This window comes from Pteronotus mesoamericanus, unplaced genomic scaffold (genome assembly GCF_021234165.1).
Source record: "Pteronotus mesoamericanus isolate MK-2021 breed Mesoamerican mustached bat unplaced genomic scaffold, CSHL_Meso_final contig_20, whole genome shotgun sequence".
Taxonomy (NCBI): Eukaryota; Metazoa; Chordata; class Mammalia; order Chiroptera; family Mormoopidae; genus Pteronotus; species Pteronotus mesoamericanus.
This window is the reverse complement of record NW_026555085.1, coordinates 36,938,853-36,958,011: the sequence shown is the minus strand read 5'-3', so window position 1 is coordinate 36,958,011 and position 19,159 is coordinate 36,938,853. Positions and strand designations below refer to the sequence as shown.

General features: G+C 37.4%; 1 protein-coding gene across 4 annotated transcripts in view; it reads right to left on the bottom strand.

The window, feature by feature from the left end:
* Positions 1-19,159, bottom strand: part of SENP6 (SUMO specific peptidase 6) — a 101,891-nt gene that overhangs the window by 74,686 nt on the left and 8,046 nt on the right. For all 4 annotated transcript variants that reach the window (XM_054569639.1, XM_054569642.1, XM_054569640.1 and 1 more), the window contains exon 2: positions 109-202. In XM_054569639.1, the coding sequence (XP_054425614.1) occupies positions 109-202 (94 nt within the window). The remainder of the gene's footprint in view (positions 1-108; positions 203-19,159) is intronic.

Genomic DNA, 19,159 nt, shown 5'->3' with positions numbered 1-19,159 from the left:
TCTTAAATAAACAATACCACAGTCTTAAAAATATTTCCATGGATTATAAAATGCTTTTCTAATAAAAAGTTTCATTCTTATAACATATCTGAGGCAAAAAAATCTTACTCTTTATCTGTATCTCCTTCACTTTCTTCTCCATGATCAAAGCTCCAATTATTTTTAAAACCTCCATCTCTCTTAGATTCTGATCTAGTTAAAGCTGAAATAAAAACAAACTGAGATAAGTATTCATCAAAAGAGCTATTAAATATAAAATAAAATTGAGCATTCCCCAAACTCTTTGCTGAGTCTAGATTTCCATTTGCTTGACTTTGTTATAAACACCTTATTTCCTCTGAAGAGAAAAATAACACATTAAAATTTATTTTTGCTAATTTACAGTCATTCCTATGTATAAGTTTACGAGAGAAAGAAGCTCAAATTACTAAAATATAATAAAAATGGGGGACACATGAATATGTATGAAATATAAAAAAATCAGCCCTGTACCTCCATAATTCATCACTGATTCTAGAAATTAGTGCCTGTACATTTGCTTGCCTTATTTATGAGAACCATATCCATACCACTAACTTTTTCTTTACCGTCATCATCTCTACCTTTAATAGAAGAGAAACAATAAAAAATTTCTGTATTAGCATTGTGATGAACTTGATTTGTCAACAATAAAACCAAAACTCTACTCCAGAACACCAAACATGCTCATTTTAAGTTTTAAAATTTTTTAAGTACATGGCTGAAACCCCAAAACCATTAACAACTGGGAAGTGCTAACCAGAAGAGAGAAATAAAATTCTAAAGTTGTCATTTGAAGCCATGTTTGACAAAAACATAATGGCCTACAGTCTAGTTTTTAAGAGACAGTTTGGGTCACAGCAAAATGAAAGGTCAGACTGAAGACCAGAACACCTGAAGGGCAACGCGCTGATTGGATGGGCTGGGGGGCGGGGGGGCGGGGGGAAGAAACTCACTGAAGAAATAAATAATCGGAATAATGATGATGTCTGTCCTTGGCTCTGGATTTTTGGATTGAACTAAAGACAAAGTATATCTACCCCACGGTTAGGGAATTCCCAACCATAAGCTCACAATCACTCAGTTTGAGACCAGAAGTTTCCTAATTTACATGGCCCAGAAAAGCCCATTTTTAAGTCTCACAAGAAAAGATGCTCAGTATCACTAGAAATAATGGAAATGCAAATCAAAACTATGAGAGACTAGTTCACACCCATCAGGTAGAATTAACATTTTAAATAGGATAACTATTTAAAAAAAAAAATCCAGAAAATAACTTGACAAGGATGTAGAGAAATTAAGACTCTTATGTACTTATGGTAGAAATGTAAAATGCTGTAGACACTGTGAAAAAAGTTTGGCAGTACCTCAAAAAGTTAAACATCAAATTACTCTATGATCCATCAATCCCACTTCTAGGTATATACCCAAAATAACTGAGGGCATGAACTCTAATACTTACTTGTACATCAATGCTACCGAAGCATTATTCACAAAACCAAAAGGTGGAAACAACCCAAATGCCCTTCAACAAATGAATGGATCAACTAAACGTGTTCTGTACACGTATGTACACACACGCACACACGCACGCACACGCGCGCGCGCACACACACTATTCAGCCATAAAGAAAGGAAATTCTGATATATGCTATAACATGGATGAACCTTAAAAACATTACACTGAATAAAATAAGCCAGCACAGGTCAAATATTGTATGATTATGCTTATATGAAGTATCTATAATCGGCAAATTCACAGAGATACAAAGTAGAATAGCAGCAGCTAGAGGGAGAAAAAAATGGAGAGTTATGTTTTAATGGGTACAGCTTTTGTTTGGAATGATGAAAAGGTTTTGGAAATGGATAGTGACGATGATCACACATCATTAGGAACACAATGACAATCCACAACTGTACACATAAAAATGTTTAATATGGTAAAATCAATGTTATGTATATGTTAGCACAAGAAGAAAATGTTTGTAAAAGAAAAAAGAAAAAAAAAACTCCACCTCTAAATGACTAATAAAATCAGATATAAACCTTTTCTTATTAAATATAAAATTTCAATGCAAGCCTCAAAACACTTTCAGAGTGTGAGTTCACAACCAAAGATATCATTAAAAAAGAGAAATTAAATCATCAGAAGCAAATCTGAAACTGGGGTTAGACAAATAAGTAAATAAGATAACAGGAGCAAGGTTTCTCCCTGTCAGAGAAAAAAGTTACAAATAAGCAATAGAGAAAATCTAGGAAAAAACCGAGTTCATTAGAGTAAGGTATCAGTAGGAGCTCGTATTTATTTAATATATATACACAAATAAATAGACACAGAAACAAATGTAGATATATATTATACCATCGTAGTACAGGGCTAAGGGTATGTCCTCTGAGGTCTAAAAGCACTGACACTCAAGTGGCAACAAGTACACCTATAATCAAATCTTGCTTTCTATACCATTCTCCAGAGAAAGGAATCAGGGCTCCCAAAAGAAATGAGTGATTCTAGAGAGGAGGCAGGAAAAATACAAGGTAAGCCTGAAGTATTTTGTAGTACCAGAAAGCAAGGAGGCACTTTTTTTAAAAAAATTGATTTGAGAGAGAGAGAAATGTCGTTTTATTGTTGCACTTATTCATGCATTCATTGGCTGATTCTTGTATGTGCTTGACAGAACCCTTAACCCTAGCTTATCAGGGACAATGCTCTAACCAACTGAGCTACCTGGCCAGGGCCAAAATGATGTATCTGCATGAGACCTACACACAATCCTCCCATTTACTTTAAATCATTTCTAGATTACTTATAATAATCTAATATAATGTAAATACTATCTATGTAAATAGTTGTTATACTGTGTTGCTTAGGAATGAAAAGAAAATGAAAAGAAAATGAAAAGAAAAAAGTCTGTACATGTTCAGACACAACCATGGTAGGTCTGACCACAGAGTACACACCAACAACAATGCAACATTTTTTTTCAAGTATTTTCGACCCATAGTGGTTGAATTCATGTATGCAGAACCTGGAGATACGGAGGGCCAATTATATACACATCCTGAAAAAGGTAAAGCTATGGAGACAGTAAAAAAATCAGTAGTTTCCAGGGGTGAGATGGAGGTAGGGAGGAGCTGAGGGATGAATAGGTAGAGCATAGATGTTTATGATGGTGAAAATACTCTGTATGATACTACAATGATGGATACACGTCAGCATTCATTTGCCCAAACCCATAGACTCTAGAACACTAAGTGTGAACCATAATGTAAACTATGGACTTTTGGTGATTATGATGTATCAATGTGTGTTTATCAATTTTAACAAAGGTACCACTCTGGTGGGGATGGTGATATTGGTGGAGGCTATGCACGTGTGAGGATAGGGGAGTATATGGCAACTCTCTATACCAGGGATGTCCAACCTGGAGCCTGCAGGCAACATGTGTCCCAGAATGGCTATGAATGTGGCCCAACACAAAACTGTAAATTTATTTAAAACATTATGAGATTTTTTTGTGATCACATGTCACGATGTCACGTAAAATAAACCTACATACGCTTTCACTATTCACACACATGCATGGCTTCAGTTTTACAGCAGTGTGTGGCTGCCAGTGTGCTATCTTCCAAGCACAGACGGTAGAATTAACACTGTCAGATGTTACATGTGTTTGTGATTATTTAGAGGCAGCAATTATCCATAATATTTCAACCAGCATTGCAACCTTAGGAGTTTACTGTTATTTAGAAATCAGGTAAGCATTCTTACTTGATTATTAAAGGTACTTCTACACCTCGGCAGTGCCTCACACATCACCTGCCATGCTTTATAATTGGTCCTCCACCCTGCATCAGTAGCAGGGAAGATTGTGAAGGGCCCAAACCTTGCTTTCTATTTTCTTGTCAATTTTCATAAAAAAATAAACAAAGTCCCTTATCTATTATTATTTTTTTAATCCCAGCATGGCTTCTACAACATCTCACACAAAAAAAGAACCCAAAAAAAGAAAAATTACAGATAAAGGAAGATTGTTCAATGAAAACTGGACAGATGACTACTTTTTTGTCAAGACAAATAGTAAGGCACTCTACTTAATTTGTAGGAAATTTGTGCAAGTTTTCAAAGACTATAATTTCAAAAGGCATTATATGCAAAAACCTGCTCCCAAATTCAATGTGTATGAAGGATTGTGTCATAACAACAAAACAGCGAAACTGGAAAAAAGTCTGTCTTCTCAAAATTTTTTTCAAAAAGTTGGACCTTGGGCAGATTCGATTGTAAAAGCTAGTTATGTGGTAGCATATTTAACAGCAAAAAAATCAAAACCATTTACTGATGGTGAGTTTATTAAGCTGTGTATAGAAAGCATGGCACATGCAATTGCCCTAAAAAAAAGGGAGATATTTCTAAAATCAGTTTATCTCACCAGAGTATAGCCAGATGAACTGAAGAAACTGGAAAAATCTATGGAAAGAAGTTTGGAGAGTAAAGCTGCTAATTTTAAATTTTATGTGTTGGCAAGGAATGATAGCACTGATACTACAGATACGGTTCAACTTGCCATTTTTATTAGAGGTATTGATGAAGAACATAATGTGACTGAAGAAATGGCTTCTTTAGTGCCATTAAAAAACAACTAAATCAAGAGATTTATATAAAGCAGTAAAAACTATGTTAAAGTTATTTTCTTTGTCCATTGTCAACATAACTGGTATAGTTACTAATGGAGCCCTGGCGATGCTAGGTAAAAGAAAGAGACTTGCAAAATTAATAGAAGACAATGTAATTGCTGTCCAAAACTCAGATTTGATGAAGTATCATTGCATAGTACATCAAGAAAATGTATGCACTAAATCTTTAAAAATGGATAATATCATGCAAATCATCATCAAGACAGAATTTCGTAAAAGCCAAGGGACTGAATCACTGCCAATTCCAGGAATTCCTTAAAAATATTGATGCTGACTATGGTGACATCATTTACTTTTCGGAAGTAAGATGGCTAAGTTGAGGCCAAATGTTGAAAAGATTTTATGATTTGTGACACGTTTATAAAATCGTTTTATGGTATAAAAAAACAAATTTGTGCCAGAACTTGAAGATGAAAACTAGCTAACAGATTTAGCATTTTCAGTGGATTTAACCGCTTATTTAAGTGAGTTAAACATGCATCTTCAAGGTAAAAACCAACTTATCAATACCATGTTTCGAACCATAACAGTGTTCCAAATGAAACTGAAATTATGACAAGCTCAAATTAAGATAAACAATTTCATGCATCTTGACATGTTGGCTAAACACAGTCCTGTAAACTGAAATATATGCAATCTTGCTTTTTGATTTGATACAAGAATTTGAAAACAGATTTCAAGATTTCCAGGAAGATAATCAATATTTTGCAGTATTTGCAACTCCATTTTCAGTCTACATAACTATGTTACCTGCCAATTTTCAAATGGAATGCCCAGAGCTGCAATCTGACATTCAACTTGAAAAAAAAATTTGATTGTGTCTCTTTACTGTTCTTTTATAGGTCCTATCTTCCAGGGGACAAATATCCCTTGCTTCACAATCACACCTTCTTCATGTTATCACTACACCTACATTTGCAAGCAACTGTTTTCATGAAACACATTTAGAGTAGAATTAGAGCCAAAATCTCTGATGAGCACCTTGAGAACTGACTGAGAATTGCAACTACTTCTATCAAACCAGATTATTGATGCACTAGTTTCTTAAATACAATGTCAAGCATCCCACTAAATTTATGTTGCCCTCTTTTTTTTACTTTTATAATAAAAATTTTTTTAAATCAATGACATTTTATTACTTAGATATGTACACTTTCTGTATTTCTGATCACAACCTGGGACTTCCTTGACAATTTTAAAAGATTATCACAAGGGCCACTGCATAATTAGGGTTATTATATGAGAACATTTTCACTTATCTGCAGTAGCAGATATCACAAAAATTATCCACATAATTTTTTTTGCTCGTTTTTCGTTAGTGTTTGTGTATTTAATGTGTGGCTCAAGACAACCCTTCTTCCAGTGTAGCCCAGAGACACTGCCAAAAGGTTGGACATCCCTGCTCTATGCCTTCCTCTCTACTTTGCTGTAAACCTAAAATTGCTCTTTTAAAAAAGTCTTTAAAGAAATAAGTAGACCTTTTACATGGTTAGAACAAAAACAGCAGCCTTTTTTTTACAATTTTACTGACAAGAAAATGACATTCAGCACTGTTTAAATTCAAAGTGTGCAGCACAGTAACTTGAGTTACATATATCAAAGTGGGCAAACGTAAGTTTACAATTGTGACTACACAAAACACAATTTATTCTTGTATTAGTATAAATTAATTATTGCATTATTTTCCATACGAACAACTGTAAACCTACTTTTGCCCGCTCTGTATTGTGAAATGACTACCATAAGTTCAGTTAACATCCATCATCTCATATAGAATACAAAAAAAGAAAAAAGAAAAAATGTGGTTCTTCTACATTTGAAAACTGTGGAAAACTCTTAAGATATTCTCTTAACAACTTTCAAATATACCAAATAGGAGTGTTAACTACAGTGATCATTTTGTACATTATATCCCCAGTACATATAACAGAAAGTTTGTATCCTTTGACCACCTTCATCCAAGTCCTCTGCCCCCCCCCCCATCCGCTGCCTCTGGTAACCACAAATCTGATCTCTTTCTATAAGGTTTTTTTTAAAAGATTCTACATATAAGTTAGATCACACAATATTTGCCTTTCTCTGTATGATGTGTTTCACTTAACACAATGACCTCAAGGTCCATTCATGTTGGTGTGAAGGCAGTATCTCCTTCCCTTTTATGGCTGAAGAATATTCCATTGTGTGTGTATGTGTATGTATGTATATTACATTTTTATCCATTCATTAGTTGATGTACTCTTAGGTTGTTTCCATATCTTGGTTACTATAAATAATGCTGCTATAAACATGAAGATGCAGATATCTCTTTGACATAGTGTTTTTATTTCCTTCAGATGTATTTCCAGAAATGGAATTGCTGGATCACATGATAGTTCTATTTTAATTTCTTTTTTAAAAGATTTTTAAAATTTATTTTCAGAGAGAGAGGAAGGGAGGGAGAAAGAAAAATCAATGCAAGAGGGAAACCTCAATTGGCTGCCTCTCCTACATGCCCCAACGAGAACCAACCTACAACCCAGGCACATGCACTGACTAAGAATCAAACTGATGACCTTTCACTTTGCATGACTGACTAGTCCAACTAACTGAACCACAGCTGTCAGGGCTATTTTTAACTTCCTGAGGAACCTCCATACTGTTTTCCACAGTAGCTGTATCAATTAGCAATCCCAACAGGACACAGGGTTCCCTTCCTCCACATACTCTCCAGTATTTGTTATCTTTTGTCTTTTTGAAGATAGCCATCTAACGGGCCTGAGGCAATATCTCACTGTGATTTTGATTTGTATTTTCCTAATGGTTAGTAACACTGACCATGTGCCTTTTAGTGTGTTTGTTAACCATCTGTATGTTTTCTTTGGAAAAATGTCTATTCAGGTCCTTTGCCCATTTCTTAGTTGGATTATTTGATGTTTTGTTGGGTTTTAAGAGTTCTTTTTCTTTTTTGGTTATTAGATATATGGTTTGCAAATATTTAATAAGTCTTTAAAATGTTTTTTAATGTAAAGAAAAGATAAGGCATACAATACAAAAAGATTTTCAAATTCTGTTACCACAGTCTGCATAGCTGACGGGCACTCTCCTGCTGTCATAAAAACTAAAGAAATGCTGAGCCCCCAGAAACGGCAGCTGAGAGCGACCACAATCTAGGCCTTGGGAGGCCCAGAGCAGAGTCCTGTGGTGCCCAGGCCCCTCCTCAGTGTCAGTGACCCACAGGAGACATATCATAAAGAGGTGATGTTTGAGCCAAGCGCAATGAACACACTTATTGGACAACATGAGGGAAAAAAGAGAAGATGGACCTGAAAAGCCTTATGGAAAGGACTTGAAAGTCATGCCTAATCTCATCAAGACAGCAGCACAGGCAGACATGTCTTGCCTCTTCACACAACTACATCAAAATTAAAACTAAAATATACAACAATCATCACTCAGAGTTGAATGTAAGTCTGACAACTACAGAATTAAGGAAAAAAAACACCTCCATCCAGACTGGGAGGGGGAGTGCAGACACAGATGGGCTGGCCTCTCACCCATGTGTGGTGGATAAAAACTTGGGAGAAAGATCTCAGGAGCAAGGAGTTCCAGCCCCCACAGGCCTACCATCCCAGGAAGTTCCAACAACTTCTGGCTACAAAAACCAGTGGAGATTGAGTCAGTGGAAGAAACTTCTTGAGCACTAAGCAGTTCCTCTTAAAGAACCCATATACAGACTCACCTACTCAGACTCACTCCCTCTGAGCTCCAGCACCGGGATAGCAGCTTGAAAGGAACCAATGGTGTAGAGACAAACTAAAGCGTTTAGCATCAAGGTGAGCAGAGGCTATTGTCCCTTTTCTGAACCTTCCCACCACAGAGCCAACAAGCTGGTGCCATATCTGAGACTCCATCATCTGGACTAACCCTGTTTGACCTGCCTTGGAGATCCCAAGACTCAAACCCACCCAACTTACACGCCCACCCAAGCTGCTTTTCCATATGAAATGTCTGGTCTTGGCTCATGCGTCACAACTTCCTAAATCCTATCAAACAAGCAAGAACTGGCCTCAGTGAGTCCTAGACCTGGCACTAGCAGCAGATAGCCTAGATTCACCAGCGTGGCTTTGCCTGGGAATCTCCAAGCCCATCACAAGTAACAACCATCTAAGATTGCTATGTAATTCAGGAAGGGCAACCCTGGGCAAAACACAAGTGCGGGCTGACCTTGGCCTGCACCACCTGGGGAACCCCTGGACCAGTGCACACAGTGGACAGCTACAGACCACATCAGATCACCAACACCCTGCCCCTGAACAGCTGATCCTCCATGGAGGGCAGTATCTGGTGGTCAGAAATCACAGCTAGTCCTTGCAGCTGACTGGCCTGGCTAAATCCCTGGCTAAACAGCAACCAAGGCTCAACTACAAGAGGAGGGTGTACTCAGCCCACACAAAGTGCATACTTCAAGTACCCAGCTTGTGTGATAGGGGAGGCAGTGCCACTGGACCCTACAGGACACCTACTACATTAGGCCATCCTACCAAGACAGAATCAAAGCAGCTCTGCCTAATACACAGAAACAAACACAGAGAGGATGCCAAATGGAGGAGACAAAGATATATGATCCAAATGTAAGAAAAGAACAAAATCCCAGAAAAAGAACTAATTGAAATGGAGATAACCAACCTATCAGATGCAGAGTTCCAAACACTGGTGATCAGGATGTTTAGAGAAATCATTGAATACAACCACAAAATAAAGGAAAAATGAAAGTTACACAAAGTGAAATGAAGAAAAATATACAGGGAACCAACAGTGAAGGGAAGGAAGCTGGGATTCAAAATAACAATTTGGAATAGAAGGAAGAAATAAACATTCACCCAGAAAAAAGAAACAAGAATTCAAAAAAAAAAAAAAACCAAAGGGAAAAAAAAAAACACGAGAGGCTTAGGAACATCTGGGACAACTTTAAATGTACCAACATTCAAATCATAGGGGTGCCAGAAGGAAAAGAGGAAGAGCAAGAAATTGAAAACTTACTTGAAAAAATAGTGAAAGAAAATTTCCCTAATTTGGCAAAAGAAATAGATATACAACTCCAGGAAGCACAGAGTCCCAAACAAGTTGGACCAAAGAGGACCATATTAAGACACATCGTAATTAAAATGCCAAAGTTTAAAGATAGAGAAAATCTTAAAAGAAGCAAAAGAAAAGCAGAGAGTTACCTACAAAGGAGTGCCCATAAGACTACCAGCTGATTTCTCAGAAGAAACTTTGCAGGCAAGAAGGAGCTGTCAAGATGTACTCAAAGTGATGTAAAGAAGGGACCTACAACCAAGATTACTCTATCCAGCACAGCTATCATTTAGAATGGAAGGATAGATAAAGTGCTTCCCAGACAAGGTCAAGCTAAAAGAGTTTGTCATCACCAAGCCATTATTACATGAAATGTTTCAAAGACTTGTTTAAGAAAAAGAACATCAAAACTATGAACATTAAAGTGACAACAAACTCACAACTATCAACAACTGAATCTAAAAAACATCACCAGAAACAAACTAAGCAAACAACCAAAAACAGGAACAGAATCACAGGTACTGGGGATCATCTGGAGGGTTATCAGCTGGGAGGGGAAAGAGGGAAAAAGAAGAAAGTGGTGCAGGAATTAAGAAGCAGAATTGGTAAGAACAAAATAGATATGGAAATGTTAAGAATAGTATAAGAAAGGGAGAAGCCAAAGAACTTACATGCATGACCCATGTACCTGAACTAAGGTAGAGGAAGTGGAGGATTGCTGGAGGGAAGGTGGGTACCATGGTGGGGGGGATAGAGGGGGAAAAAAATCAATATTTTACTAATTATGCCAATACAGTCGGGACAACAGTAACAACATAATCAATAAAACATACTTAAAAAAAAAACTAAGAAATAAAGAGTAATTAATAAAACAAAAAATAAAGTTATAATGCAAAGGACCAATAATACCAAAGCATTTATCTCACAAAACACAGAAGACATTAAGAAAACAAATGACTACATTAAAAAGTGCTCAGAAAATTATTCTATTCATTTATAAAAGATAATAGTATCTTAAGTTACATGGCCTATCCACATAATTCAATCAAGATTTACTATCCAGCAAGGACTCAAGGACAAAACCAAAGGGGAAGAGCTGAGGGAGGGAAGGAGGGAGGGGGCAAGGGAAAGTGGGGGGGGGAGGCAGAGACAAATGTATTTGAAAAAATAAATTAAAATAAAAATATTTTAAAAATTAAAAAAAAAAAGATTTACTATCCAGAGTACATGAAGAACCCCAACATTCCAACAGAAAAATCAAATGGGCAGAAGATACGAATGAGCAATTAAGAGCTGAGAAAACACACACAAAAACCCCAAAACAAAAATTCACTGGGTATTGTGTTTAGTTTATTGCACGTATCCCAAACACAAAGAATAGGAATTAATTCTGGGTTGGCGTCAAATATTGTTTTTTAAAGATTTATGGAGAGAAGGGAAGAGAGGGAGAAAAAGAGGGAGAGAAATATCAATGTGTGGTTGCCTCTCACATGCTCCCACCTGGAGACCTGGCCTGCAACCCAAGCATGTCCCTGACTGGAAATCAAACCCTGTGACCCTTTGGTTCACAGGCCAGCACTCAAGCCACTGAGTCACACGAGCCAGGGATACATTTTTTTTAATATTAAATGAAAAATAAATATTTTTGCCCTAGCTGGTGTGGTTCAGTGGACTATGTGCCAGCCAGCCTGCAGACTGAAGGGTTGCCAGTTCGATTCCCAGTCAGGGCACAAGCCTGGGTTGTGGGCCATGTCCCCAGTTGGGGGCACTCAAGAGGCAACCGATCCACGCTTCTCTCACACATCTATGTTTCTCTCCCTTTTTCCCTCCTTTCCCCTTTCTCTAAAAGTAAAAAAATTAAAGGAGAGAAGGTACAAAAAATTTTTTTAAATGCAGCAATAAAAATACAGTAAAGTCTCTGCCTAACATCATCGATATGTTCTGTGATTAAGTGAAATAACATACAACAAAACCATAGCATAATCTGACCATAGGCTAACTGAAGTAAGAAAGAGTTAAGTTCCTACGGCATCTCATCAACATAATAACAAAATGACATTGAACAAAAGATGTTTTTAGAGAACCTGCTATACAGTCGCTCCTCTTACAATGTCATAATACCAACTTACAAAAGTATTATGTCCCAATAAACCCATTGAAAGTTGAAAATATCCTAAGTCAAAAGTGCACCTAACCTACTGAACATCATAGCTTATTAGCCTAGCCTACCTTAAACGTGCTCAGAACACTTATATTAACCAACAGTTGGGCATAATCATCTAATGGTGAATACACTGTAGAGTGTCAGTTGTTTACTCTTGTGATTGATTGCATGCCTGAGTGGGAGCTGTGCTAACTGCTGCTGTCCAAAATCACCAGAAAGTATGAAGAGCTTATCATGAGCCCAGCAAATGATCAAAATTCAACATTCAAAGCATGGTTTCTATTGAAGGCACATCACTTCCACATCATCATAAAGTCAAGAAATTTTAATTTGAACCATCATAAACTGGGGACTATCTGTATTTCCCCTCACTATAAACCAGAGTATTATAAATTCAAAGAATCACCCAATAACTCCATAAGACTGGCAAAAACTAAAACACCAGCCATTATCAAATAGGTAATGATATGTTTAAACAGAAAAGCTTAAAAACTGCTAGTCAAAGACTTTGGAGATCAATTTAGCAATACGTAGGTGAAGCTGGAATTGCACATGACCCAATAATTCCACTGCTAAGAGATACACTAGGTAAGGCCTTAGCAAAGTATGGCCTGCCAATCTGGCCTGCCGCCTATTTTCATAAGACCCATGACCTTAGAATGGCTTCTACATTTTTAAATGATTAAGGAAAAAAAATTGTAAGGTTGTTCCATGACAGGCCATGGCCGGTAGCTCAGTTGGTTGGAGCATCATCCTGACACACAAGGTTGCAGGTTCAATTCCCAGTTGGGGCACACACAAGAGGCAACCAATGGATGTAAGTGGGTGAAACAATACGATGGTGTTTCTTTCTCTTTCCCTCCCTCTTTAAAAAAAAAAAAATTCCATAACACATGAAAATAATAAGAAAAGTAAAATTTCAGAATCTAAAAAGTTTTACTGCCAGACAACCACACTCATTTGTTTATATATTACCTATAACTGCTTTGTTGTTAAAATGGCAGCATTGAGTTACTGTGACAGAGGCTGTGTGGACTGCAAAATATATTTACTGTCTGGCCCTTAAAAAAAAGTTTGCTGACTTTTGTCCTAGAGAAACACACATGTGTACAGGAAATGCATTTTTAAAAAAGTTAATAGTAGCAATATGAGATATGCAAAGATATTCATAGTAACAATGTACATAATAGTAAAAAGTTGGATACAACCTAAATTTCCACAAACTAAAATGTAGTATATTCATAGTATGAAATAGTAAAGAATAATAAAAATGAAAATACTAGAATTATTCTTATCAACACTATTTAAACTCACTCAAACCACGCTGTAAGAATGAAAAGCATGTTGCAGATGTAACAGAATGGCATGAATTATAAAATATACTAAAATATACAAAATAATTTATACTCAGTTCAAAGATATATGCTTAATAAGTTAAGTATAAAGAAATGAATAAGAATGAAAACTACCAAATCCAGGATGGTATTTACCACTGGAGAGGAGGTAAGGTAATGCCAAAAGAAAAAGGTTTAAGACTTCAATCAAGATGGCAGAGGAGTGACTGGAAGTCACACTGACCTCTTCCCAGGACCAAATTGGAATAACAACTAAATTGTGGAGAAATCACCTGGAACAAACAACTGAACAATAGCAAGAGAGGAGCCTTATAACCTAGGACAGACAGAGAAATTGGCTTTAGTACAACCTGACTGCTAAGGAGTGTGGTAGAGACTCCGAGAAGGCAGACTGGGCACCCACGGGCAGCAGCGCCAGAGGGATATTAAAACAGCGAGTTGAATCCCCTTGAGATAAGCAGGGATGTCCAGCCTACAGCACTAGAGCCCAAAAAGTACACAGACAACAGCCAGCTGCGAAACGCGGTAAGGTAGCTCTCTGCCAGAGATGGGTGGCTGGAGACACCAAGGGCCATGTAAAGAGTCAACACATAAATTTTTATTTGCATCCACTTACCCTGGGCTCCGGGCAAAGGCAGGGGCAGAGTGGGCTAGAACACCTGAGTAGAGACGGAGGAAGGAGGCTTTGGGGAGAGAACAGAGGGAATAGCCAGCAAGATCCCGGTCTTGACTCATCCTCCATGTGGCAGCAGCCTTCTTACTCAGGCAGACCACTCCCCTTAGCGGCAGCAACATGAGAGGACACAATAACCCCACCCCCAGGAGGGACTCTACCCTACCCTGTGCTGCCTAAGCCTGACTGCCCAGGGCAGAGCGACTAGATTAACTACAGAGGGAGGCAGCCACAGACAGTAAGATTCCTGGAAGTCTCGAACAGACTGCCTAAGGTCATACAGGGACAACATCTGACATCATCAGTCAGGTCCAGAAAGAAAAAAAACAGCAGTCTTCTACCACAGAACTTCACATCATAAAGCCAGGAAGTCAAGACAAATCAATTTAAGAAGCAGAAGGGAAAAAAAGAAGAATCTCGCAAATAATGGGAAGACAAAGAAATACCCCCCCAATTGAAGGGAAAGGAAAAATCCCTAGAAAGAGAACCAAATGAAATAGAGGCAAGTAAACTATCAGATACCGATTTCAAAACAATGGTTCTAAGAAAGTTCAATGAGCTCAGTGAGCTTAGAAAGAATTACAAAAAACTAAAAGGAAACTACAAGGAATTTACTGAAAACTGTATGAGCAAGAAAAAGGACACAGAAACTATGAATAAGAAGCAACTGAAAATGAAAAATATAATTTCTGAATTAAGGATCACAGTAAAATGAATGAAAAGCAGGCTACATGAAGCAGAGGATCAAATAAGCAAGCTGGAGGACAAGGTAGAAAAGTTCTCAGAAAGAGCAAAAGAATGAAAAAAGACACAAAAGGAATGAAGAGGCATTCAGGGAAATGCAGGACAACTCGAAACATAATACCCATATAACAGGGATACCAGAAAGAGATGAAGAGGAGCAAGGGATAGAGAACCTGTTTGAAAAAGTAATGATGGAAAACTTCCCTAATTTGAGGAGAGAAAATGTCACACAAGTCCAAGAAGCACAGAGGGTCCCATTCAAAAGGAACCCAATGAGGCCCACTCCAAGACACATCATCATTAAAATGGCAAATATCAAAGACGAACAGAGAATCCTAAGGCCGCAAGGGAGACACAGGTAGTAACATACAAGGGAGCCCCGATACAGCTAGCAGCTGACTTCTCAACAGAAACACAACAAGCCAGAAGGGAATAGCAAGAAATATTCCAAGTAATGAAAAGCAAAGACCTGCAACCAAAACTGCTCTACCCAGCAAGTCTCTCAATTAAAATGCAAGGCAAAATAAGGAGTTTCCCAGACAAAAAAAAAGGCTAAAAGAATACATCTCCACCAAACCAGCATTGCAAGAGATGCTAAGGGGACTGCTTTAAGATGATGAAGAAAAAGAGTGAGAAAGAGAGGAGCACAGATACAAAGGGAAAAAATGAATAAGTACCTAAAATAATAATACCTATAGTGTAAATGGATTAAATGCCCCAATCAAGAGACACAGGATAGCTGAATGGGTAAGAACACATGAGCCACACATATGCTGCCCACAAGAGACCCATCTCAGAACAAAGGACCTACACAGACTGAAAGTAAAGGGACAGAAATAAAATATTCCAAGCAAATGGACAGGAAAAAAAAAAGCAGGGGTAACAATACTTACATCAGGCAAAATTGATTTCAAAGCAAAAGCCAAAAAAAAGAGACCCAGAGGACACTTCATAATACTCCGAGGAAGTTTCCATCAAGAAGACCATAAACATAGTAAACCTATATGCACCCAACATAGGAGCACCCAAATATACAAGGAAAATCTTGGAGGACTTCAAGAAAAATACAGACAGCAACACACTGATAGTAGGGGATTTTAACACCGCAGTGTCAACAATGGACAGATCTTCCAAACAAAACATCAACAGGGATATTGTGAAACTGAACAAAGTAATTTATCAAAGGTACTTAACCGACATATATAGAACCTTTCATCCCAAAGAAGCAAAATACACATGCTTTTCAAATGCTCATGGAACATTTTCAAAGACAGACCACACGCTAGAACACCAAACAAGTCTCAACAAATTCAGGAAAATTGAAATCATAACAACCACTATGTTCAATCGCTGATGAACACAGACACTAAAATCCTCAGCAAAATATTGGTAAACAACATCCAACAATACATTAAACAGATCATCCACCATGATCAATTGGGATTCATCCAGAGATACAAGGATGGTTCAATATTTACATATCAATAAACATAATACATCACATAAAAGGAAAGACAAAAATCACATAATCATATCAATAGATGCAGAAAAAGCATTTGATAAAGTACAGCATCTGTTTATGATAAAAACACTCAGCAAAGTGGGAATAAAGGGGGCATACTTCAACATAATAAAGGTCATATGTGAAAAACCTACAGCCAACATCATACTCAATGGGCAAAAACTAAAAGCTTTTCCACTAAGACTGGGATCAAGACAAGCTTGTCCACTTTCACCACTGCTATTCAACATAGTATTGGAAGCCCTTGACGCTGTGATCAGACAAGAAAAAGAAATAAAAGGCATCCAAATTGAAAAGGAGAAAGTAAAACTGTCCATCTATACAGATGACATGATAGGGTACACAGAAAACCCTATAGGCTCCACCAAGAAACTACTTGACCTAATAAGTGAATCTGGAAAAACAGCGGGATACAAAGTCAATATTCAGAAATTGAAGGCATTTTTGAACACCAGCAATTAAGTAGCAGAATCAGAAATCAGGAAAAAAATCCCACTTCCTAGGCACGAAAAATAAAGTACCTAGGAATAAACTTAACCAAAGAGGTAAAAGACCTGTACTTAGAAAACTACACAACACTGAAGAAAGAAATTAAGGAAGACACAAATAAATGGAAGCATACTGTGTTCATGGATTGGAAAAATTAACATCATCAAAATGTCCATACTACCCAAAGCAATATATAGATTCAAAGCAATCCCTATTAAAATACTAATGATGTATTTCACAGATATAGAACAAATATTTCAAAAACTTACATGGAACCATAAACAACCCCAAATAGCTGCAGGAATTCTGAGAAAGAACGAAGTAGGAGGGATCAAAATACCTGACATCAGACTATATTACAAGGCCACTGTAATCAAAACAGTCTGGTACTGGCAAAAGAACAGACAAATAGATCAATGGAACAGAATAGAGAGCCCAGAAATAAGCCCATGTCTCTATGGTCAATTAATATTTGATAAAGGGGAAAGAAGCTTAAAATGGAGTAAAAATAGCCTCTTCAGCAAATGATGTTGGGAGGGCTGGACAGCTACATGCAAAAAATTGAAATTTGACCACCAACTTACACCACACACAAAAATAAACTTAAGATGGATAAAAGACTTAAATATAAGTCACAACACCATGAAAGTTCCACAAGAGAACAGAGGCAGGAAACTCTCAGATATTCCACGCAGCAATATTTTCACCAATATGTCCCCTACAGCAAGGGATATAAAGGAAAAAATAAACAATTCAGACTTTATCAAGCTAAGAAGCTTCTGCACGGCTAAAGAAAACATCAGCAAAATGAAAAGGAAACCAACTCTATAAAAAAGTATATTTGCCAATGATACCTCGGACAAGGGTTTGAGATCCAAAATATATAAAGAACTCACATCTCCACCACAGGAAGACAAACAATCCAGTTAAAAAAATGGGCAAAGTACCAGAACAGATGCTTCTCCAAGGAGGACATGCACAGGGCCCAGAGACACATGAAAAGATGCTCAGCATCACTAGCCATTAAAGAGATGCAAATTAAAACCAGAATGGGATACCACTTCACACCAGTCAGAATGCCCATCATAAACAAATCAAAAAAACAAGTGCTGGTGAGGTTGTGGAGAAAAGGGAACCCTAGTCCACTGTTGGTGGGAATGTAGACTGGTGCAGCCACTGTAGAAAACAGTATGGAATTTCCTCAAAAAGCTAAAAATGGAACTGCCTTTTGACCCAGCAACTCCACGGCTGGGATTATACACTAAGAATCCCAAAACACCAATTCATAATAACCTATGCACCCCAGTGTTCACAACAGCACAATTTACAATAGCCAAGTGCTGGAAGCAGCCTAAGTATCCATCAATAAATGAGTGGATCAAAAAACTATGGTACATACACACACAATGGAATACTATGGAGCAGAAAGAGCAAGCTACTACCCTTTGTGACAGCATGGATGGATCTGGAGAGCATTATGCTAAGCAAAATAAGCCATGGGGTAAAGACAAATACCATATGATCTCACCAGTAAGTGGAACCTAATCAACAAAACAAGCAAGCAAGAAAAATATAACCAGCAACATTGAAAGAAAAAAACGATGAAACAAGAGAGAAGAACGGAGGGGGTAATAGGGAAAAGAAGGGGAAGGGTCAAATTAAGGAACATGCATAAAGGACCCATGGACAAAGCCAAAGTGAAGAAGGTTTGAGGGTGGGAGGTAGGGGAGGGTGGGGCAGGGGAAAGCGGTGGTGGGAAAATGGAGACAAATGTATTTGAATAAAAAAAAAAAACTTAAAAAAAGAAAAAGAAAAGGTTTACCCCAGCCTCGACTGTATTGGTGATTTTTCTTTAGTCTAGGAAATAGAATACAAATTTTTTGTTGTATCATTCTTCCTATTTCACACAGATGTGAAATATTTCCTAATCTGTAAACTATTAGTGATAAGATTTTACAATAATGAAAATTGGACAAAAATGTTTAAAAGGATCACTGAGACAGAAATTAACTTCTGCAATGTAGAAATATAAAAGCAGTAAAAGAAAATATACAGAATTAAATGCAAATATCAGAAAGTCTCAGGAAAGCAATTTTAGGTGGTTCTGTAGCGCTATAGACCCACTCTTTCTCAAGACCCTGTCACGATTCTCCAAAGGAAGTCTATTGGAGCCCTGAGCCACAATGTTACAAGTTTGAGTACCCTGATACCGAACCACATAAAGAGGCCTTTTAGGCTGTAACTTCCCATAACTGCCAGAGGTCAGACATTTGAGTAAAGCCATGTTGGAACCTCAAGACCGGCCAAACTACATTGAATAACTCTCACAAATGCTATATGAAGCAGAAAAAAAGAAAATCACCCCACTGAGCTGATTTTTCTCAAATTACTAATTTATAAAACCTTCATCCTTTGGTACAGAAGACAGACAGATTATCCAATACTAC